This window comes from Nelumbo lutea, chromosome 8, assembly GCF_056320005.1.
Source record: "Nelumbo lutea isolate HS-2025 chromosome 8, American lotus-T2T, whole genome shotgun sequence".
Classification (NCBI taxonomy): Eukaryota; Viridiplantae; Streptophyta; class Magnoliopsida; order Proteales; family Nelumbonaceae; genus Nelumbo; species Nelumbo lutea.
Window position 1 is genome coordinate 57,121,179 of NC_142691.1, and position 24,975 is coordinate 57,146,153.

Consider the following 24,975-nt stretch of genomic DNA (forward strand, 5'->3'; position numbering starts at 1 on the left):
TCATCGGTCGTTAATATATATATATATATATATATAGTTCAAATTAAAAAACTGATCATCAATTGATCTGGTTCAGGAAGCGCAGGAGTGCCGAATGGAATATCCCCCAACTTACCAATGGAGGAACAAAGAAGTTACTCCCCGAATTTTCAGCCGGCCAATGGCCATCGCTCGCCTGGAGTGCTGCATGGAACCGGACGGCCCTCCTCAGTGCAGCAGAAGCAGCTTCATAACTTACCTCCTCATCCTCTCCGATCCGAACTGGTGGTATGGTTTGAACGAAGTTATTTTCTTTCAAGAGCTGTAGAAGAAAAAGAAAATATTCATCATCTCAACCGTCATCTGGCAATGATTCTGGGTCTAGTTTTAGTGCAATCCGGAATTTTGTCAAAAACCATTCCACCCGTCTGATTGGACCATTGACCTGTTTGACTCCGTGACTGAGTCACGGGTTGTATATTAAACATTATGTATGCAAACTTCTAGAGGCCTTGACCTTGTGCTCGGATGTCCAATTAAGGTGATAGTTTCTTTGATTTTGGGTAATTTTTCAAAATCTATGCATTACAACCTTGCTATTTTCAAAAAAAAAAAAAAAACTTTTTTTTACCTCAAATTACAATTTCAAATAATTTTTATAAAAAAATTAACAATTAAATTAAAAATATAAATTAAACAAAAATAACGCATATATTTCATGTAAATTATAATAATATATCATTTATTGATAAAATATGGGTATAAGACTAAGTATACTATAAATATACTTAAATATATAAAACGCTGGTGTGACACAGTCTGACCAGTGGAACCGGTGACCGACGACCGGAGGCAAAAACAGTTCTGACTTCCGGATTGATTTTTAAAACATTGGTTTTGGCCAAATGAAAATAGCCACCAAGAAGGCTCTTCTAGTGTGTTACTAGCTACTTCACCTGCAAGTGCAATAGAACATCACCACCGGGCTTGACTTTGAAGCGATTATTCCAGTACTCCTGGCGAGCCTGTTCAACCTGGGCAATTTCTTCTGGTGTGCCATAATTGGGGTCGAACTCCCAAATCTGTCGTCCTATGTAATTGTTGGTGCTGTAAATGTAAGGGCCACCTCCTTGGCCAATTTTAAGCTTCCACATTCTGATGGTATAACAAGCAGCTTACTTTTTCCCCTCGTGATGATCAGTACTACACCCATAAATGAAATAAATTGAACAGAAGAATTAAAAAATTAAATCCACATTTTATCTAGCTATTTCAGAGCTCAGAGCTACTCATTCTTTAAATGAAATAAATTAAAGAAAACAGTGATGGAAGAGAGAGATATATATGCTAATTAATTTATCATACTATCTTGCAAGTAGAATTTGAATTCTACTCTCACCATTCACCACTACCTCGACAAGCTTGCCAAAGGTGTTTATGTCCAAACAGAGAGAGAGAGAGAGAGTCGGGCAAGATCTACAAAGCCACCCATATAGAAACTCGACACAAGAACCAAAAAGCATCACCCCTTAGGCTTAGGCTACCTTTTGTACTACTCTTCTTTCCTCTACCTCCAACACTCTTAAACCCTCTCTCACCCTTCAACGTCCATTCTGAGTTGGAATATCCCTAAAAGTGACTCGTGAGGTCGAGTTATCACCCTTCCCTCGCGCCTTATATAGCTCCTCTGATTTTTAACTATAAAAAAAGGAAAAAAAAACAGGATAAATTATAAATAGGTATCCTGTAATTTGGGTACAGTGACAGACAAATACCCTGAACTTTCAATTCTCTTTACAAATATTAATTCCCTCCCCTTTCCACTCCTTGGTAGTTGAAATGACTAAAATGAGAGTTGTTAAGAATATTTTTGAAATAAAAAACTCTAATCTTTACAAATACATAAGTCTCTGCCCTCCCACAAATCCCAAAATATGCTGCCACAACCCCAGAATAGTAAGTCTTAAGTGGTCCCAGAATTGTCTAAGAGTCACATTGGGAATAATATCTCGCATGAATAAGGAAGGTGTTTCCAATGTACCACTGCAATGGCCCCTTGGGACAGTGTTGGGAGCCTTCCGTTGGTATATCAAGTATCTCACTGTTGAAAAATATCACCACCTAACTCACCATTTTGGTTCAGTTTTCAAGTATTTGGAAAGAGTAGGTCGTCGAAATTATGAGAAAAACTGTAGATGACAAAGACATTGGAAACATCTTCATTGATAACTAATTGATGATGCTCGGAACAAATTATGCCATTTAAGATTCACGTATTCATCATAGCTTGACTGTTGTTAAGACACCCCTGGTTTTCGTTTACAACCACTTTATCCATTTTTGTTCCGTTAAATTAATAAAAAGAAAATAAAAATTTGGGTTCAATTATGATGTCGGAAAGATATAATATAAAAAATTATGACCAATTAACTGATATAATAAATCTGTTTATCAAATAGGTGAAGTTTATCAAAATTTATGGATGAATTTTTTATTCGTCAAAACTCTTCCAATATCATATCTTTTCAACATGATGCTTGGCTTATCTACATCACTAAACATTTCATGCCTCACCTCTATCAATCAGCCATCAGCAAGGCCATACATCCAATTAGTGGTGTAAACGGATCAAATTCGAATTGGATCAGGCAACATCCGAATTTGAATCTGATTAGAAAATCTGATATCCGACAAATATTGAAAATTAATATCCGAATTCAAATCCAATTAAATATTTAAATTTTTTATTCGATTTGAATTTGATTAATTGATTATTTTATATAATTAATAAATACATAAAATAAATATTTTATTGATACAAAGTATATAAATATATAAATTATTTATATAACTTAATTATTATAAATAAATTATATAAAATATTTTATATATTATATATAAGGATTAAATAATTAGTCTAATTCTGATCTTTATTGAATCGAATTAAGTTATATCCAAATTCGAATCCAGTTAACCATTTGGTATGAATAGGATATCCGAATTTGAGTGATTAGATATTTGAATTATCCGAATTTGATTCGATTATATTGAATATCAAACTCGAAATCGGATTTTCAAATACCATTGGCACCCCTACCTCCAATCATTCTATCATTAAACATTTTATTTGGTTTTCACATTAATAGGTTCAAATATTTAAATTTCAGTTTATTTGGTTCATTTTTTTAATTGAACAAATGGAATGATCACACCTAATGAACAAACTGCTTAGTTAATTGATAAATAGCAATAAAATAAAATTTTCAGTATAATAGAAATCATTATTGATTAATTAATAGTTGTTATTGTGGTTGAGTTACCTACTATTAATGTATAAATATTTTAATTATATTTCATTATAAAATGCATAAACTTAAATTCTATTTTATATTCAAAATAATTTTAATTAAAATGAGCGTGTAATTAATATTTGAATATAAAGTTGAAAGATTAATGATTTACGTTTGGCAACAGTTATTTGTAACCGTTGATAAGTTGTAAGGTTACTATTAAAAGTGGATAATATGATATCTGAAAAACAATCAACAAATAAACTGGAATAAAAAACGTGATAACCAATAAGGTGTTATCAAAATTCATGGGTGAGTTTTGAATGGTCAAAACTCTTGACATGCCATATCTTTTTTGCATCATATATTTTTCCCTTGGATTCGACTATCATATAGAAAGGATATGATATCCAAAAAACAACCGACTACTAAACTGGAATAAAAAACGTGATAGCCATTGTAACCCCACCATTGAAAAAATAGTGGAAGTTTTCTAGACTACTGTCCCATGGTTTTTCCTTTCAAGCATTTAGAAGGGTTTTTTACATTAAAAATCTTGTATGTGTTTTTTTTTTTTTTTTTTTTTTTGTATTTGATCTTTTCTTTTGTTTTTCCATCTTAGTCTATTTGTTTTCCTTAAAATCACACACCTCAAACTCAACAAACTGATATCAGAGCATTGGTTAGCTATTGTTGTGTGATTTTTTTATCAATCTTAATGAGATGGAAGAGAGATTTTGCATGATGTTTAGGAAACTCCAACTCATTAAGTTGAAAGCTATTAAACACTAAACCAAAATTGACAATGACTAGGAGCTATTGAATAGAAAGCAGTTGGACAACTATGAACATGTAATTAAGCTGCTCTGTTCCCAATGGTTGAAGGGAAAAACTATTGAGTTCTCTACCTGACAACCATGAAACCTTGGTTGTCTCTCTTATCAGCTCTGCTCCCAATGGTGTATTGACCATGAAAATGGTAAAAAACATGTTTAGTAAATGGACAAGAATGAAAGAGAATGACATCACCCATTGTAAATCTCTTGTAGTTGAAAGTGAGTAGGAGTAGAATCGGTAAATCTGATTATAGGAACAGAGACAAGTCTAAAGGAAGATCAAAGTCTAAGAAAGAAGTGAAGTGTTATCATTGTGATAAACCTAGTCACATAAAGAAAGAATGCAGAAAACTCAAAGAGAGATGAAAGGTAAAATTGTCCCATTAAAATTGTTAAAGATAACAACGGAAAATATATTAATGTATAATTGCAAAACTCGAAGTATGTTTATATCAATTTATGAAAAAACAAGGTATATATAAGTCTATAACCCTAAAATGTTTACTTTCTTTTGCGTTTGATTTTTTTTTTAACTCTTTGGCTTTGTTTGGGGAGATAATTAGACTTCAATCAAATTCAGATATATTAAAAATTAGTTAAATAAAAAGGGTAATTTACAAAGACACCCCTTATAATGTATTTATTTAAATTTACCCTATATAATTTGTATCTTACACTCAGTTTGGAAGGAGTACATGTACAAAACCATACAAAATAATACATAGTATGTGGACTTCTTAACATTAATGAAGATATATATAGTAAATACGTGAATCTGTAAATGGTCCACAAAAATTGGGTTTCATATAATTTGTTCCCAGCATCATTAATCATGTATATATACTATAAGAACTTTTTTTTACCAAAAAGAATAAAACCAAAAAAAGGACATGTACTTTCTGTAAGTAGGAGTAAATGACATTTCAATGCTGGAAAGGGATGATACCGAAAGAGCTTTGATCAATCAAAATATCTCGGCTAGTTCTAATAAACAATCTGCATCACAGAAAAAAATCAATAGAAAGAAATTTATGTGGTTTTGGGAGGTGAAAACTTTGCCTACAGATGCCATCAATATTATTCACTTCTTTCATGATGTCTTATCATAATGTCTTCAAAACCTATTACTCATTTATTTTATATATAAAAGTGTTGATGTGGAGTGGAAGGTTTTTTGAACTAGAATTACTCTATTTCTTTGTTTGAGAAATGGTATAAAAATCATTTTTATTATAGTTTTAATGCTAGTTTTAGTGGCTATTAAAATGCCCATATTTGTGTATTTAACCCATGTCTAATTGTAAGGGTTGAAAATTTAACTTCAACTATTACTTTCTATCTCATTTAATCCCCTCTCATTAAGTCTTATACTTAAAGTATTAACTCCCATTTTCTCTTATAAAATCTTATACTTAAGTTATTTTTCACTAATAAATGCTACTACTTAGATTTATATCAATGTTTTTATCAATATAAACACATATATTTTAGAACAGACTCAAAAATAAAATCATTCTTTATTCAAGTGGTGGATAAGCAATTTAACCATCCAAATCAAATTGAACAATATATGAAGTCAGAGTCTAGTAATAAAATTTTGAAAATAGAAATAAATATATAAATTACAAAAATACAGAATAAATTAGATAGACTTATAATATTTTTATTAATCAAATTAAAATAATAAGTTTAATAAACAAGAATTATTTTTATTGATAATGAAAATGAAATACATAATTTATAATTGACAAAAATGAAATTATTTTACTATTTGACAAAAACCAACAATTCAACTTTTGTATCAAAATGTGTTAGCCATTAATATCATAAATAAATAATAAAACTAAATAAAATATAAGAATACATAAATTTTGCAAAGAAAACATTCGGGGCACATGTATAATATTATATATTTATCATATTAAATAAAAGGTAAGTGTGACATATCAAAATTATATTTACACATAAAAATACAAAAATTATATAAAAAATTGAATACATGTATAATTCTATATTTACACTACTATTAGAACTATGAATAAGATTGTAGAACTTTTGAATTTAGTCCATATTTAATTGTGATATTTAAATTGTAAATTGAACTACTATTTTTCACCTCATTTAATTTCCTCTATTTAAATCTAACATATTTTTTTGATAAATGAACAAGAAAAAATATAAACCAAAAAGATAAAACATTACAAAAAGAAGAGTTTACTCAAATATGTAGACTTATCAATGATTTGTGAAACTTCATAATTCAATTTAATTATCACATATTTGGATGAAGTGTTTATGTAATCATCTAAAATTTCCACATGCAAATGATACATTATTACTACCATTGTCATCATTTTAGCACACTTACTTGTCATTGAATAAAGGAAGAAGAGGCATCATTACAAAAGGAGGCCCTCCATCATCATCACAATTCATGATACCACCGGTCTTCATTTATTAATATTCCTTGCATCAATTATCATTTGTTTTCATATTCAAGAAAAACTAAACATTTTCTTTTGATAAATATTTATATCATATGCAAAATCTAACTATACATAGATGTTTTCGTATGGCATAGTTAAATGCAAATGATAAACCTCAACAATCCAAGTATCTAGTATAGTTGTTGATCAAACATCTTCTGAATCTTCCATCCATAAAAGCAAGGTTCAAAATTTTGATACGTTATGCCGCATATAGTATGTATCGTATCGTATCATTGGGAATATGATATTAATAATTATATTTTATTAAAAATATACTTAAAATGTTCGTAAAAACCAATTTTTGAAAAAAATAAAAAACGCAAATGTGTATGGCTTTAAATACAAATACGCCTCTACCGATACATAAGGGCATATCAATACTTTGAACCTTGCATAAACGTGAAAATAAAACCATATTTTCTGTTTAGGGGAACCTTAAAAAATCCCCTGACTTGGTGCCCTTAAACCATGGGGGAAGAAGACAAGATGTTAGACAGTTTATGCCCTTAGCTCCAAACAAATTAATGTACAAATACATTTTTTGTAAATTAGTAATAGCACATTATTGTTTCATATTGATATTGGTATGCTTCTGTAAAATTACCCCTTAAACTGGACACTTATGAGACTCGTGTTACTTTAGAATGTTTTCAACCATTGGATAAACTTGGGGAATTTATCTTTCTATGGCAGGCACTGATGTGCTATCAAAGAAGTTGGGGCAATTTGTCTAAATTGCTAGGGTTAGACCTAAGGCACATGTAGTGTGTATTTAGATGAAACACTAAACTCGGACCATTTTCTAGTTATGCCCTAAACCATAGAGATTGATGGGCAAAACTGGATAGTTACATATAACCCTTACACTTGATTATGGTATTGTATTAGGTGTTGGATTGGATTGTCTTTGATATACTAATCAGTGAGTTCCATTTAGAAATGGCAATGGGGTGGGGAAAGGACAAGGAGCCTCTCCCCATCCCCGTCTCTACAAAAATGGCCATCTTCGTCCCCATCCCCGTTAACGAGGACAAAGTTATTATCATCCCCATCCCCACAGGAATCCTCATCCCCGCGGAGATCCCTATTCCTCGTGATTTTGTATAATGTTAACCATTTTGTTTTTGTTTTTATTTTATTTTAAAAAACAAGAATAAAATAATTAAAATTTACAATTCTATTAGAAAATATTCAAACATATTCAACCATATTTTTAAAAATATTAACATATAGATGTATGTGTACATATACACATATATAATATATGAATACATATATACATATATATTAGTGAGGATCCCACTAGACAGGGAGTGCTCTCCCCGTCCCCGCTAACGATGATGAAAATTTCCCCATCCTCATCCCTAGAGGGGGCAAATCATCCCCATCCCCACCCCATTCAAGGTGGATCCACATAGGGATCTAGAAAATGGGGAAAATTGCCATCCCTAGATACATTAAGGGTCAAAACCTTGGTATATTGAGGCAGTTTGAGAATTTACCTAAGTGGGTGATCATAGTGATAGGATTGCCCCATTTGTTAGACAAAGTGAATGATAGAGTTTACACTCTCTATTGTGGAAACCTAAATTATTGGTAGTGGATTTTAGCTCTGTTTAAGATTTGGTTTTGAGAAATATATATATATTATGTTTTATGAAAAATGTTTGCAAAAAGTTTTAATTATTGGGATCTATCCAAGCAGAGAGTGACATTGTACCTTGTAGCCAAGGGATATGTCCTTCCTTGTCGGGTAGTATTGTGATCATTATGGGCCAAGAGGTTAAGTGTAAAAGACCATTATAGGGCTAATTACCTAATGGACTTTATCTTACTTAAGTCTATTATCCTTGAGTCTTCATAAAATGGCTAAATTTAAAGATCATTTAAATGTAAATGTCGGGCCCATATTGAGCCCATAGTGATGTGCTTAGGGGTTCACTACGTTTAGCAACGAATTTGACCAACACTACTATGAGTTACACCACAATCTTGTAATACGTTTTATATTAATATGGCTAAGTCAGTAATGCCACAAGCACATGGAATTAACTGTATCACGTATTTTTTTCTTGGGGATGTGTTTTTATATAGTTTTTTTCACATTTGTTTCTAGAAAATGATGGAGAATGTAAAGACCATTCTTAAGTTCTCTGTGAGTAAAGAATTCCTATTTCAATTTATTCGTAATCTTATTACTAAAAAAATAGAATAATCGTCTTTACACAACTTAGAAACTAAAATTAGATTTATTCTAAGTAAAGGTACATAAAGACAATCTTTTAATGTAACAATTCATTCTCAAAAAATTAAATCTACTGTTCCTATACGAGTAGCTGCAACAATCGCTGTCGTCCCCAAGTAAAGCACAATATCATCATCATTCAACCTTCTACTTTCCTTAAACCCCTACAATGTATTACATGCATGATTGAAAGCCCCATAGTCAATACACCAAGAACTAGAAGTGATCAACATATTGGTTTCTATAACAAGAGATTTAAAATTACCTTCTTTATTCTTGCGGGATTCTAGATATTGAGGACAATTCCTCTTTCAGTACCTAGTTTGCTTGCAAAAGCAACATTCTTTAGATGACTTGTGTCTCTTCTATTTCTTTGGTTTGGCTTCCTTTTTCTGAGGCCTTTTCTTACCCTTCTTTTTCTTCATGCTAGATTTGTCGCTTTTAACATGCATTGCTACCGGATTATCCTTTTTAATCAATTCTTCAACTTTTTGCAACATATTCCTGAGCTCATGCAAACTAATTTTTCACCTGTCCATGTTGTAGTTCATGACAAATTGATTGAAATATGAGGGTAGAGAATTTAGGATGGCATCAGTCTTGGTGTCATTGTCAAGTTGGGGGCCAACAACCTCCAATTCATTTATATAACCTATCATCTACATGACATGGTCATGAACTGATTGGACTCCGATCGTCCTCATGGTCATCAACAGTTTAAGGACCTCTTGTCTTGTACAACGATTTTGCTCCTCGTACATAGTTTTTAGACTATCCAATATATCATTGTAGATATCAATTTTGTCAAATTGTCTCTAGATAGAATTATCTAAGAAGGCTATGGCATAATACCGAGTAAAAGAATTTTTCTCTTCTCATTCCTAATATTCCCTCCTTTTTGCCTCAGAAGCCATATCACCTGGATGTTCTGGTGTTGGGTTATTGGCATCCTTGTCCAATTTCTCTAACGTGATCACTAGGTTTAGGTTACAAAGCCAATATGCATAGTTGGGTCCTTCCAATTTGTCGTTGTCTAACAATTTAACAAACTTTATGTATGCCATTTTTTATAAAAGGCACGATTAATTAGTCCATGACCTTAGTATTGTTTCATTTTATCTTTCATACAATAGACTTTTATCTATGTTCCATCTCCATTTATTCATCTTTAAGATTTCCCTCTTATTTTAGTGACAATGACATAATTCATGTCCCTAAAAATGCAAAAAATCACATAGGTGCATAGAGCTAACTATTTTAGTTGCATAACCTCACCATTTTCTATGAAGAATCACATATCACCCCACCCTTTCTATGAAGGATCACATAACCTCGCCACTTGCCATTTTAGGTTAAACATTTCTAACTGGTAAGTGCAGACCTAGCATATCAAGAGCCCCAAGGTACCGTGGAAGAGTCTTCTGGTTTAGGAGAGGCCCCTTCCACTAGTCCATTATGCCCTATCATCTCATCAAGCAATCCCACTGGCTATCTTAGTGAAATGGATAGCCCAATTTTATGGTGCATCTTCACTTACCAATTCAGTCTGTTTTCATGTTAATGACGGAAGGCCTTTAGAGAAATCATCTAATGATATTCCCTATCTCATTTCACTTATATTAATCATGAGGGAATGTGTATATCACTCCCTAGGTCAGATTTATGTCATGCCATAATGGCTCTCACTGAATATCATAAAGTTAAATTCAAATGGGCCCTTAATGGCTAGACTTTTCACAAGGTTCCTCTTGGGGAGAAAGCTATTGAGGAGGACCATTAGAAAAGGAGATCATGTAATGATCCATGGATACTATGGGCAATGATGTGCATTCAACTATGTTGATTGTGGAGAGCCACAGAAGTCAATACATGGTTCAAGTACTTATGGCCCATGAATGAATTGCATCCATTCAGCACATCACATACACATAAATACTTGATCCATATTAATTTAAAACTTGTAAAACCCATATCTGTTTAGATTATCATATGATCAGCCCACCAATGGACCAAATTATCTAATAATTTTATCTTGGTATATGGGCTAAACTACAAAGAGAAATTCATCCCATATAGTAGTCCATGCTGAAATGGGCTAATCTTACTATAATCTAACATAAAAGGGTATTTCAAGTATGGACCAAATTGGTCCATGCAATGGGCCATCAAACCCCAGGCCTAAAATCAATTTTTGGTCACTTATTGACGGGTTTGTTGAAGCCCTCAAAATTATTACTAGTCCCACAATAAAATATTTGCAGTAAAAGTGGTTCTAGGTCAAATCCCACAGTGAGAAAATCAGTAATCTCTTAGCCGAATGGGTAAAGTAATTGTGTGGGAAAATTAAATAACTAAAATTATAAGAATAACAAACTAAACAAACAAGAGAAAATCAGTCTTACCGAATTCTGGTTCAAGGGTTCGGGTTGAATCAATTGGCCATCGATCCTATGTACAATTCAGCATTCTTGCAATTCAAGCATTTAACCTTAGATTTATTAGGATAGCCATAATAAACCTTGTGTTTTCCTAATTCAGTTGACCAAACCCAGCATTCGATCAACACTTATCACCACTCAACTGGGTACGATAGCGTTCCATGTTAAACAATGATAGCATTAAGATTTGTGAAAACAGTTAAACCAAAATAACAATAATTGAGATAGCTGCAATTACTGAATTTTGTTCCATCGATTCTTTTATGTTGAACCATGTTAAAACATTGGTCAAAGGCTGTCACAAACAATTGACCCAAAAAAGATATCAACCTAATTGCTACTTGTACCATTATTCGTGACAATTACGGATCACCGAAATCATGGATAATAGTAGGAAAATCAACATTAATTCAATTTGTCAGACTAATTAACATTAACATCCAAAATAAATGTGCACAAGAACCAATGAATACTTGAATTAAAAAGAAAGAAAATAAAGTAACTACAGAACCTCACAATGACACAATCGAACCTCCCCCCTTGAACCAGAAAAAGAAGCTTAGCTACTCATGATCTGTGCAATCTCCATGCTCTTCTTCTCCATAGTCAAACTGCCTTCTTGCTTCTTGGTCTTCTTGATGATCTCTTGGATCTTGGAATGAGTGATTTCTAGAGCTGGTTCACCCCCCTCTTTATATAGCCAAAGGAGAGGGCTGTTTTCCAACTCCTTCTAGGAGATCATCTTATCCTTAGGGAGTTTTGATCTTATCTTGAACTAATCCTATCCTATCTCTTATCTAATGCTCTAATCTCAATCTTCTTATCTCTCTAAGATTACATTCAAGACTTTAGATCTGATAAAACTCTCTCCTTGGAGATTACATTCGAAATTCGGACTCTTAACTCTTGAATTCGAGTTGGGCTGCTTCAAGGTACTTCTGCGAGTTGGGCTTAAGTTGTGAAATGGGCCTGGCTATGAACTTGCTCCGACTTTGGGCTCGTTTTCGTACTCGATGCGAGCCGAATCTGTCAAAACCCAAAACATAAAAGTTGTGGGTCTTCCTTTCATCTTTCTAATGCTTCTTGAATTGTCCAATTCGGTGTCCAGAATTGAGAGTTAGGCCCAGATTATTGACTGTCGCCGAAACTATGGAAAATCACCCGATTTGCCCTGTTTTCTTCCAATTGCCTTCTTTATTGCCCTGAATCGAAATACAAGAGTAATGAGTCCATTTAAGTGCTAAATAAATGTAAAAGAGTGAATATTAGGGGATAAAATTAGGGTTCGTTTTGGTCTCATCACTTATACAGTGATCCAATGGGCTATGATCAGACCCCAAAGAACCATAGGTTCGGCCTAACAAGATTGGACCAAAACAAAGTCAAATTGGCCTAGGGTTTGGTGCCCAAAACATGCATCAATTCACATAGATAATGATCTAAAATTCTCATTTATGATTCACAATCATATCAACAAATAAATAGTAGATAATAAAAAATAAATGGCTAGGGATGATAGTGTAATGGTTTAAATCCAATCTGAACAAAAATTGCATCCCTATGAAACTACAATCTTCAAACCAATCTCCATTTACAATCTCTGTCTTCTCTACAAGCTCCAGTAATTTCTTCGATGTAAAAAAGAAATAGAAAAACCCTATTTTCTGTTTTTTACATCAGAAAAACCTAATACGTTCTTTCTAGAAAAGAAAAAATTAATAACAGACCAAATAATCAAATTAATAAATTCAGTGTGCACAAATCTTGCCGCCATAAAGAATTCAATCACCATCACACTTTCAGCCCAAATCAGCTAGACTAGTTCTTGTTGATTTGAGTTTTAGTTCAAATCCAATTTGGTCTAGTCCAAGGGCTGAAACTAGTGCTTTGATACCATTGATGGAAATGTTAGGATCCATCATATGGATGGCCATACCATATTGGATGGCTGGGCAAATTTTCAAAAACTTCCTAATCCATTTGAGAATCGAATTCCCTATGTTTTGAAAAATTGCATTTTTCAAGATCAGTCTTGCATTGAATTAGACCAAATTTGAAACCAAACAAAAAGAGAAATTTATACCTACTATGGTTATCACAAATGTAGATCCCATGGTGAAAATTAATGCCCAAATCACTCCTAAAACTAGCCTTTACTGAAGATGGTGCAGTGTATAGGTGAAGCTATTTCAACAACACAGTTTTCAACAAAACTACAACCCAACTGCTTGGATCAAACTAGGGAACTTGAGCTTGATATCCCCTGAATTTTTCATACAATATTTAAAGGAAAAATTGATCTATATTAGTCCTATATAGCTGAGGTCAAACTGGAGAAAAAGTAGGAGACAAAAGAGAGAACTAGAAACTACAAAAGTATGAAGCTTTCTTGGACTGGTCTGCCCTCTCCTCTTTTAAAATCTCTTATGGAGCTATCTCTTAATCTAATTAGGAGCTAATCCAAATATAAATCAGATTTGGACTCTAATTAGAGATATACTTTGTCTTCTTATAAGATTAAGTGCTCCATACCCTGATCCAAACCCAGATTTTTCCCATGTGCTTCATGGGGCATGACATTGTTGTCATGTGATAGATTAATTAATCATATTAATTATGGGCCTTAGGCCCATCATCTATAAGGATCACGGCCCAAGGTTGTTTCATGGCCAACTTAGGCCTGATTTGTATAGCGTGGGACCCTACAATAACTTCATATAAGACCACATGGGTTCGGCCCAACCTTTATGAAAAGGCTTAGCTGAATTCACTACTAAACGCAGTAAACCCTTGAGCACATCAAGTCGAGGATATGAATATCTCTCGATAATAGTGTTGGTTCCTTGGGGTAACCTACAAATAGGCAGCAACTGGTTTTGGATTCTAATTTGTCCACACTTGTCTTTTTGGCATGTGTTGGACAATCCCATATTTTTAAGTGTCTTACATTTAGTTTCTTGTTGGTCTATAGCTAATAAGTAGTCTTAAGAATTGACTTGGTTAGAACCTGGTTTAGCAGGTAAATTGTAGTGTCCAATACATACCCCCAAAATGATATGGGTAACTAAATGGACTTGGAGTGGTCGGGCCATATCTAATAAAGTAATTTTTTCTCTCGGATACACCATTTAATTGTGGTATAGAAGGAGGAGATAATTGTGATATAATCCCGTTGTCCTTTGAGTAGTCCCTGAAATCATACAAGAGATACTCATCTCCTCGATATGATTGAAGGATTTTGATTTGTCTCCCCAACTCTTTCTTAACTTCTTGTCTAAACTCATAATAGTGTTGATTCCATGTGCTCAAGGGTTCACTGCGTTTAGTAATGAATTTGGCCAAGCCTTTTCACATAGGTTGGGCCAAACCCATGTGGACTTATGTGAGGTCATTGTGGGGTCCCAGGTCATACAAATCAGGTCTACGTTGGCCATGCAACATCCTTGGGTCGTGAGCCTTATAGTTGATGGGCCTAAGGCCCATAATTAATATGATTAATTAAGTTGTCACATGATAACTTAAGTTGTCATGTGACATGGGGCGAATCTGGGTATGGAGCACCTAATCATATAAGAAGATAAGGTATATCTCTAATTAGAGTCTAGATCTGATTTAGATTTGGATTATCTCCTAATTAGATTAGGAGATAGCTCCACAAGAGATTATAAAAGAGGAGGGGCAGACCAGTCCAAGATAGCTTCATATTTTTGCAATTTCTAGTTTTCTCAGCACCCTTCTGTTTCATAGTTTTTCCGTAGTGGAGGTATATAAGAAGGTAAGGTATATATATAAAAGAGGAGGGGGTAGATTAGATTTTCTACTAATTTTTGTAAGAAAAATTCAAGGGATATCAAACTCAACTTGCCTACTTCGATCTAAGCAGTTAGGTTGCAGTTTTGCTAAAAATTGTATTACTAAATCAACTTCACATATGCACTACACCATCTTTAGTGGATGATGGTTTTATGTTTGGTTTCAGTGTAAACTTCCACCTTGGGACCTGCATTTGTGGTATCCGTATCAGGTATAAATCTCCATTTTTTTTTGTTTCAAATCTGGTCTGGTTTAGTGCATGACCGGTCTTGAAAAAATGTAGTTTTTCAAAATATAGGAAAATTGATTCCTAAAGGGATTAGGAAATTTTTGAAATTTTGTCCAGCCATCCATATGATGGATCATAACCCTTCCAACAAAGAGCACTTGAATAGTAATTTTTTGAAATTATGTTAAAACTTTTCATCTAAAATCATTGTTTTAAAAATTGACATGGAAATTGAACTATTTTTGCCTTTAGTTCGTGGGTCATTGTTTTTTACTATTTGTGTTGAACGTGTCAAATTACATCAACATACATACATACATACATACATATATACATACACACGTATATGTGTGTAGGTATGTATAAACATGTATTTTAGCTTATATTTTTAATTTTTATTTATAAAAGAATACTAATAATTTTGATTCGAGCCCCAAAAAATGGTTTTTTGGTGAAGGATAGGTCCCTAGATAAACATGCACTTATGCCAAATGTTTTCTATAAGAACCAGTCCCTAGAAAAGTAGTGGTAGTGCACTTCGCTTAAGATTGAAAGGTGGGATGTTAGTCACTATAGAAGGGGCAAAAGGTTGATGAGCTCAAGAAATACCTCACTAGTGTGCTAATCTTAACCCAGCCCGAGGAGGGCGATGTTTTAGAACTGTACCTCTCGGCGAGCGACGAAGTGGTCAGTTCGGTACTAATAAAGGAAGTAGATCGGGTTCAACGACCCATCTATTATGTTAGTAAAGTATTGTAGGGAGCAGAGATGAGATTTTCGAAGATAGAAAAGCTAGCATACGCATTGGTAATTGCAACTCAGAAGCTCTGCCCGTACTTCCAGGCTCACACTGTTATCATCCTCACCGACAATCCTCTGACGCAATTCTTACTTAAGCCTGAGGTCTCTGGTCGGTTGACAAAGTGGGCCGTTGAGCTCAGTAAGCACGACCTCTAGTATAAGCCGTGAACTGCTATTAAGGCCTAAGCCTTAACAGATTTCATTGTCGAGTGCACTTTCAGCTCCGAAGTCCCCAGGGTGGTTGAGCACGAGGCCCCCAGTTCGAGTGAGCCCGGAGCTCCCAGGTCAGTTGAGTCTGAGCCCCGTGAGGTAGCTGCCAGTGTGGCATCTCTCCTAGTTAGGCCAGGCGCGATTTGGGATGAGGATCTCTGGATCCTTCACATAGATGGCTCCTCGAACCAACAGGGCAGCGGAGCTGGAATAGTTCTACACAGCCCAAGTGGCATGAAACTGGAGTGCACACTATGCTTCGAGTTCACGACATCTAACAATGAAGTGGAGTATGAGGCGTTGATAGCTGGACTAGCCTTAGCCAGAGAAGTAAAAGCCAAGCACATCGTTATCTGTAGTGACTCCCAGCTCGTGGTCAACTAGGTCACTGGCAAGTACAAAGCTCGCGAGCCAACAATGGTCGCCTACTTAGCCAAAGTCAGAGAGCCCTGCTCAACTTCCAGTCACACTTCATCAGACAAATCCCTAGGTCAGAGAATGCTGAGGCCGATGCCCTGTCCAGGTTAGCCAGCACCAGCGACATCACCATGAGAACCGTGTACATAGAGGACCTGCCTTGGCCTAGCATTCTCGGGGGGGGGGGGGGAGGGGGGGAAGGGGGGGGCAGAGGAGGTCGCTCCCGTCGTTCAAGCAAAGCCGACAAACCTTTTCTTTAGTCGCACACTCTCAAGCAAACGGTCAGGTATACGTCACAAACAGAGCCATCCTCCGTGGACTAAAGTCACGATTAGACCGAGCTAAAGGGTTGTGGGCAGATGATCTACCCAGTGTTCTATGGGCTTACTGAACCACGAAAAAGACTGCCATGGGAGAAACTCCCTTCAACCTCACCTACGGCATAGAAGCAGTTATCCCCGCAGAGATCGAAGTACCTATGCTACGACTAGAAGCATACAGTGACCAGACGAACGAAGATGAGCTGCGTATCAACCTCGATATACTCAACAAAGTAAGGGACCTCGCGTACATCAAGACCGCAGCCTACCAACAGAGATTAGCTCGGTACTATAACGTCGGGGTCAAGAAGCGGAACCTCCGCGTTGGCGACCTGGTCCTTCGTAAAGTTATGGTACTTGAGCCTGACGCTGGCAAGCTCGGGCCCAACTGGGAAGAACCTTATCGAGTGAAACGAGTGCTCGGGGGAAGGAACGTATGAGCTCAAGAGTCTCGAAGGGAAACAAGTACATTGGGCATGGAATATTGTCAACTTAAGATAATACTATCTGTAACAACTTAGTAGGCTATGAGCTACTCACCGAGCCTAAGGGCCAAAATGCTGAGCTAACATGGCCTCAGCACTATAAAACCTTGTTGCCTCTTCAGTAAAGAAGGACCCTAGGAGAACGGATTATAATCTGCTCCTCCAGCCTAAGGGCTAAAACGCCAAGCTAATGAAAGATCTCGGCACCATACAAGGCCTAGTTGCCTCAGCGGCATAGGCTAAGTACTTGCAATGCCTAAGGCTTAGGCAGTTCGGGCGAGAACCTTGTGACGGATAGCCCACCCTGGCTATCCGAGCTCGATACGGTCACCTCCACCGCATGGGCGGACTCCTCTGAAGCCTCAGTAGCAGTATCGGCTGGGCAGGCCCTGGCTGTACCCTCTGTAGGGCATGCCCCAAGGGTACCTCCTGTATCACCCCCGGCGGCGTTCTCGGCAGGCTCTATGGTGGACTCTGCCGCTATCTCGGGACCCTGAGGCACCGTGTCCCCCTCCAATTTGATGACGTGCTGAGGACAAGGGAGCTCGGGACCAGATTTCCAGTATTTTCCTGGACCTTGGAGATTAATGGGTAAAGCTGGAAAGTTACACCCGACCCCTAGACTCGATTATGATACTGCACTAGGTGTCAGATTGGGGTGTCTTTGATTTACCAATCAATGAGATCCTTAGCGGGGGTCAAAACCTGGGTATGTTGGGACAGTTTGAGAATTCATCTGAGTGGGTGATCATAGTGATAGGATCAGCCCCTTTGTCGGACAAAGGTAATGATTGGGGATGCACTCTCTCTGATGGAAACCAAGACTACCGGAAGCCAATTTCAATCGTTGGGATTTGTTTTGCAAAATATATTTTATATGTGATATAAAAGTATATATATATATATATATATATATTATGGTTTCTAAAATGTTTGCAAAAGGTTTTAATTCCCAGGATCCATATAAGTAGAGGGTGCGACACTGTTCCTTGCAGCCGAGTGAGAGGTCCTCTCTTGTCAGGCAGTGTTTGATCTTTATGGGCTGAGAGGTTAAGTGTAAGACCATTGAGGGTAATACCTGATGAGCTAATCTTGCATCTGCCCATAGTCCCTGGGTGTTACAAAGTGGCTTGGCCCAGGGACCACTTAGGGTAAGTGTTGTGTAATACTCTTAAACTGGACACTTAATGAGACTCGTGTTAGTTTAGAATGTTCATAGCTGGTGGGTCGGTCTAGGGAGACCTATCCTGATAAGGCTGACACTGATGTGCCACCAAGTCGGTTGGGGTGGCTTGCCTCGACTGCCAGGGTAAGACCCTAGGTGCATGTAGTGTAGGATTAATTGAATCTTTGAACTAGACTAGATTTCCAGTATTGCCCTGGACCTTGGAGATTGATGGGCAAAACTGGAAAGTTACACCCGACCCCTAGACTCGATTATGATACTACACTAGGTGTCAGATTGGGATGTCTTTGATGTATCAATCAGTGAGATCCTTAGCGGGGATCAAAACCTGGGTATGTTGGGACAGTCTAAGAATTCATCTGAGTGGGTGATCATAGTGACAGGATCAGCCCTTTGTCGGACAAAGGTAATGATCGGGGATGCACTCTCTTTGATGGAAACCAAGACTATCGGCAACCAATTTCAATCATTGAGATTTGTTTTGCAAAATATATTTTATATGAGATATAAAAGTATATATATTATGGTTTCTAAAATGTTTGCAAAATGTTTTAATTCCCGGGATCCATATGAGTAGAGGGTGCAACACTGTTCCTTGCAGCCAAGGGAAAGGTCCTCTCTTGTCGGGTAGTGTTTAATCTTTATGGGCTGAGAGGTTAAGTGTAAGACCATTGAGGGTAATACCTGATGAGCTAATATTGCATCTGCCCATAGTCCCTGGGTATTACAAGGTGGCTTGGCCCAGGGACCACTTATGGTAAGTGTTGGGCCCATAGAGCCCATGTGATGGGTTTCAGAGGGTGCACTGTCCATATCAGTGTATTCGGCCAGGCGTTGTAACAAAGGCTGAGCCGAACCCATGTGGCTGATGTGTATATCAATGTTTGGGTCCCACGCCATACAAGGAAGCCCAACTGGGTAGCAGTTTGGAAGGCTAAGTGAGCACACAACCTTAATAGGCCTAAAGCCCATTTCGAACTGGACTGATTCGATCAGTTTAAATGAGTTAATTATGGGGGTGAATTCTGAGATGGATTAGCAGATAGGATAGGGTCTTAATCTGTAGATAAGATAAGGGTTTATCCTTATCACCTAAAGGGATGTCTGATCCACATATTCACATCCTCTTTAGTGCTGAAATCATAGAAGAAAGAATATAGCAAGATTTGATCTTGATATCAGCCCTTTGTGAAAGGACTGATTTGGAAGCAGTGCTCACATGCCATCCAGCTATTCTTACGAAGGATCAGGTTCTTTGAGAACGCTGCTGATTCTGCTCCATTTTACACTGCGTCATCTTCAGTGGGAGCAATCTTTGGATCCTTCCTTGGGCGTGAACACCTCTATTGAGAGATAATATTTCTCTGTATCAGGTATACCTCTCTCCTACTCCTTTTGGTTCAGATCTGGTTCAGTTTATGGTTCAAGATTGATCTTTGAAAATATGATTTTCTAAATAGGGAATGCAATTCCCAGTTGAAGGGAGAAAAATTTTTGAAATTCGCCCACCTTATTCTGCAAGATTTGGGCGTCCATACGATGGATCTCTCATCCCTTCATTTGTATGGTTCCACTGCTGGTTATTTGAAAATTGGCTATCTTATTACCACATAGGAATTTATTATGAAATGTTGGTGAGAAAGTAGCTTTGTTAAAAAAAAAAAAAAAAAAAAAAAAAAAAAAAAAAAAAACAGTAAGTCATACATAATGCTTGTGATAATTAAAAATTTCAAATCAAACAACTTACTTTGTACTTGATGTAGGGGTTCAATTCAGGTTGGCCCATGTTAGCATTTTACACTGCTTCAGCTTCAAACCTTAAGGACAGGTCCATTCAAATTTTGACCAAAGGCCAATTCGAGATGGCTCAAGTTACACCCCTAACTCGATGACACTAAGGCAATGTTTGGTTTGAAGGAAAAGGTAGGAAAAGGAAGGAAAAGATGAGTTCACATCTGTGCCCCACAAGGGGGCACCCCACAATGTCCCACAATGCATCCCCGCCATGTATTGAGAACATCTTTCGGTGATAACACTAGACCCGATGATGTCATCATTGGGAGATGTTCCCAGTACAAGGCGAGGATGCGTTGTAGGATGCTGTGGGGCGCAGATCTGAACTCACAAAATATATAAAAACCTATACAAGGTTTGTATAGGTTTCCTAACCTTTCCTTTCCTTTCCCTACTTTTTCCTTCAAACCAAACATAGCCTAAGTCACCATGCTTTAAGTGCCCCCACCCAAACATCTTATATGCATTATTTGGTTAAAAACCTGGAAAACCCGAATTAATTAGTTGTATTTCAGAACGAAAAAGCTTTGCCATAAAAATTTCTTTTATGTGGCTTCATCAAAACATACAGCTTGGTAAAAGGCTAAATCCCTCCCAAATGCACCCTTAAAAGTCCATATCCATTCTTCCTAATGAGAGAGTTAAGGTTTCCTACTCTACTCTCAACATCCACACTGCATGTATGTGGGCCTTACATGGGATCCATATAATCCGGATTCTACTTCCTAATCAGGCTCCTCCTGATTTGTTTTTAATGTAAATAGTATTATAAAATCCAATTTCCAATAGGAAAAATAGGCAAAAAATAATATAATATTAAAAGATGCAAATATACCTACAGTTAAAAAAAAAAAAAAAAAAAAGCCACATTATATCACATGAAATCCACATGGATTAATTAGTAATTACCCCATGTAGGTAGGTAGAGCTCTCCAATTGAATCAATTGAATAGTCATGAGTTCCATGTGCTATATATGAAGTTTACGTGAATCCCTATTGCTCTATGTTCCATGTACTAATTGGCTTTATGTGCATCCTATCATTAAACCCACAAATTGATTGTGAATCCCATGCCAATGAATCGTTGGAAATATCGCTTATAAATATCGCTTGAAACTGGAACAGCCTCTCCAGCTTGACTCAATCGAATCGTTGCTCTCATCCGAGCATCCATCACATCAGCCGCAACGATATGGAGCTCTTCCTCCTCTCCTTGCTTCTCTTGGTGCCTCTCATCGTTTCTCTTTCTCTCTACAAACACAAATCCAATCCCTCCGGCGGAAAACTCCCGCCGGGAAAGATGGGTCTGCCGTTCGTCGGGGAAAGTATCCAGTTCTTGTCTCTTAGACGTAAGGCACTCCTGAGAAATTCATGTACGACAGAATGGCGAAGTTCTCCAAGGAAGTCTTCAGGACTTCGTTGTTTGGAGAGAACACCGCAGTGTTCTGCGGCCCCAGTGGAAACAAGTTCTTGTTCTCTAACGAGAACAAGCTTGTAACTGCTTGGTGGCCGCGCTCTGTCGAAAAGATCTTCCCTTCTTCCACGCAGACCTCGTCAAAGGAGGAGGCCAAGAAGTTGCGTAAATTGCTTCCCCAGTTCCTCAAGCCTGAAGCACTGCAGAGGTACATCGGAATCATGGACTCCATCGCTCAGAGACACTTCAAGGCGGGTTGGGATGATAGAGATGAGGTGACTGTGTTCCCTCTGGCCAAGCGGTACACCTTCTGGTTGGCTTGCCGGTTGTTCTTGAGCATCGAAGATCCCGACCACGTCGCCAAGTTTGCCGACCCATTCAACGCCTTGGCTTCTGGAATCTTTTCGATACCGATAGATCTTCCGGGAACATCATTCAACAAAGGAATTAAGGCATCCGACGAGATCAGGAAGGAGCTTCTGGCTATCATCAAGCAACGAAAGATCGATCTTGCTGAGAATGGGGCATCACCCACGCAAGACATATTGTCCCACATGCTCCTCTACACCGACGAGGACGGCCACTTCATGAACGAGAGGGATATCGCCGATAAGATCCTTGGTTTACTCATCGGCGGCCACGACACGGCCAGCGCTGCCATTACATTCGTCATGAAGTATCTCGCAGAGTTTCCCGATATCTACAATCAAGTCTTACAGGGTAATTAAACACCAAATTAAAGATGATTGATTTCTCATTTCTGGATTAATCTATTAATTAGATAATTTCTGCTTTGTGTCTAACTGGGTTACAGAGCAAATGGAGATCGCCAAGTGCAAAGCCCCAGGAGAGAGGCTAAACTGGGATGACATGCAGAAGATGAGGTACTCATGAAACGTAGCAAGTGAAGTGATGAGACTTGCACCACCTCTTCAGGGAGCTTTCAGGGAAGCTCTAATGGATTTCACATTTGCTGGTCCTGCATTCCAAAAGGATGGAAGGTATAAAATTAATCAAGACCCAACTGCCCACTCCCAAAGTATGATTTTAATTTGTTAATTAGTAAATGCAGTCTGTTATTCTAACAACCATTAATAACAACTTTTTAATCTGTACCAGTCTCCAACATAAATTATTACTGATCTTCATTATTCCTCTGTGATTGCAGTTATACTGGGCTGCAAATTCGACACATAGGAATCCTGAATACTTCCCAGAGCCTGAAAAATTCGACCCATCAAGGTTCGATGGAACTGGTCCAGCTCCTTACACATATGTTCCGTTCGGAGGTGGGTCTCGAATGTGCCCAGGGAAAGAGTATGCTCGGTTAGAAATTCTTATATTCTTATAATCAACATCAAACTGATCTTGGTTATAAATAGTCAATTTATATATATATATATATATATATATATATATATATATATGTGTGTAATGTATATCATACCCTTTTACTGAGACAATTTTATTTCTTAGCTATCCTACATATATCTACCACATTATATTGTGTATATGGGACCCTTTACAAAGACAGACTTCAGGAGCAAGGGTGTCAATGGACTGGTTTTGGATTGGACCCAGTCCAGTTCAAAATCAATTTGGACGGATTGGATGAACCAACAAGATATATTGGATTGGACCAATTTGGTCCAAAATTTTTATTAGATTGGATTAGCCCTGGTCCATCTGTAACAAATTTATATTGGATTGGGTTGGATTAAGCCAAGATATGGTTCATTGATATAAGATAAGAATATATATGTTAATGGATTGGGTTGGGTTGAAACCAATCTAAATCAAAATGAATTTAAACAGATTGGACGGTCTAGACATTGAATGGATCGGTCCAAATTGATCCAAAACATTCATTGGATTGGGATGGACCTGGTCCATTTATGATGGACTCACATTGGACTGGATTGGATTTGACCAAATCCAGTCCAATTGACACCCCTATGGGAGTTATTGGGCAATTGAAAGAATGTGAATGAAATCCTAAAATGAGAGATGCCATACTTAAGCTCTCTTACACATTCTCATGAGATTCCCATACTGAGTTAAGCATCGGAGTGTTCTCCCCGGGTAAAATCTACCTGGGCACTGTCACCCTTCCTTCTCTGCAACTTTCTTCAACTCAGACCATAAACATTAGTCCGGCCGTGCAGCTCAGCGCTGCTAGATTGAAACCTTATTCAACCCAAGCCACCAAGACACGATGAAGCAACCATACCACATATCATCACCATTCAATATCATTCCTACCATAATATTCATCCAAATATTAATATACATGCTGAAGGGATGGGAGATCCATCATATGGATGGCTGAACCATGCCTGGTGGTTAGGCAAAATTTAAAAAAAATTCTTTCTCCCATCTGGGAATCGTACTCCCTTAATTTAGAAAATCTGCTTTTTCGATGTTCGTTGTTGAAACAAAACTGGACTTGATCTGAAACCAAAAGGAGGATTATAACCTTCTTTGGATTAGCTTTCTAATCCAATTACGAAAGAGTTTATTCATCCAAATCTGATATTTGGGTCTAGACTCTTAAATGGATAAGACTTATCTTATCCTTTAGCTAATCCTAATCAGATTATAAACTAGAATTCGCCCCTTTTTAATTAACTCACTTAAGCTCAGTTCGAAATGGGCTTTAGGACCATTTAGTCACATAGCTCACTTTCCCTTTAAATGCGGGCTAGCTTGGCTATCTTTGTATGGCATGGGACCCTATCATTGATCTCCACATAAGCCACATAGGTTCCGTCTAGCCTCTTTTACAAGGCCTGACCGAATTCACTATTGAATACAGTGAACCATTGAGTCCATCAGTATGGGCTCTTAACGGCCCAACATTTACACTAAATGGTCATTGGGTCCAGCCATCTTATGAAGGCCCAAGGACTGTGGGCAAATGTGAGATTAGCCCATCAGGTTTATTATCCCTAAATGGTCTTACACTTAATCTCTTAACCCATAATGATCAAACACTACCCGACAAGAGAGGACCTCTCCCTCGGCTGCA

The 24,975-nt window shown here is 37.0% G+C and overlaps 1 protein-coding gene and 1 pseudogene across 9 annotated transcripts in view; one reads left to right on the plus strand and one right to left on the minus strand.

The window, feature by feature from the left end:
• LOC148844339 (beta-amyrin synthase-like) overlaps nucleotides 1-1,755 on the minus strand; it is a 55,031-nt gene extending 53,276 nt beyond the window's left edge. For 2 of the 8 annotated variants that reach the window (XM_088959727.1, XM_088959723.1), the window contains exons 1-3: nucleotides 1,379-1,646; nucleotides 936-1,182; nucleotides 116-301 (exon numbers count right to left, since the gene is read on the minus strand). In XM_088959727.1, coding sequence (XP_088815853.1) covers nucleotides 116-301; nucleotides 936-1,133 — 384 coding nt within the window. In that variant the 5' untranslated portion in view covers nucleotides 1,134-1,182; nucleotides 1,379-1,646. Of the gene's footprint in view, nucleotides 1-115; nucleotides 302-935; nucleotides 1,183-1,378 lie in introns of all 8 variants that reach the window. The other 6 variants (XM_088959724.1, XM_088959722.1, XM_088959721.1 and 3 more) reach the window with 5 other exon arrangements.
• A 19,927-nt stretch (nucleotides 1,756-21,682) lies between these two features.
• On the plus strand, nucleotides 21,683-23,309 carry LOC148844340 (beta-amyrin 28-monooxygenase-like; annotated as a pseudogene). The gene is made up of 3 exons (XR_016103710.1): nucleotides 21,683-22,667; nucleotides 22,762-22,948; nucleotides 23,116-23,309. The product of XR_016103710.1 is annotated as a beta-amyrin 28-monooxygenase-like (transcript).
• The last annotated feature ends 1,666 nt before the right edge of the window (nucleotides 23,310-24,975 follow it).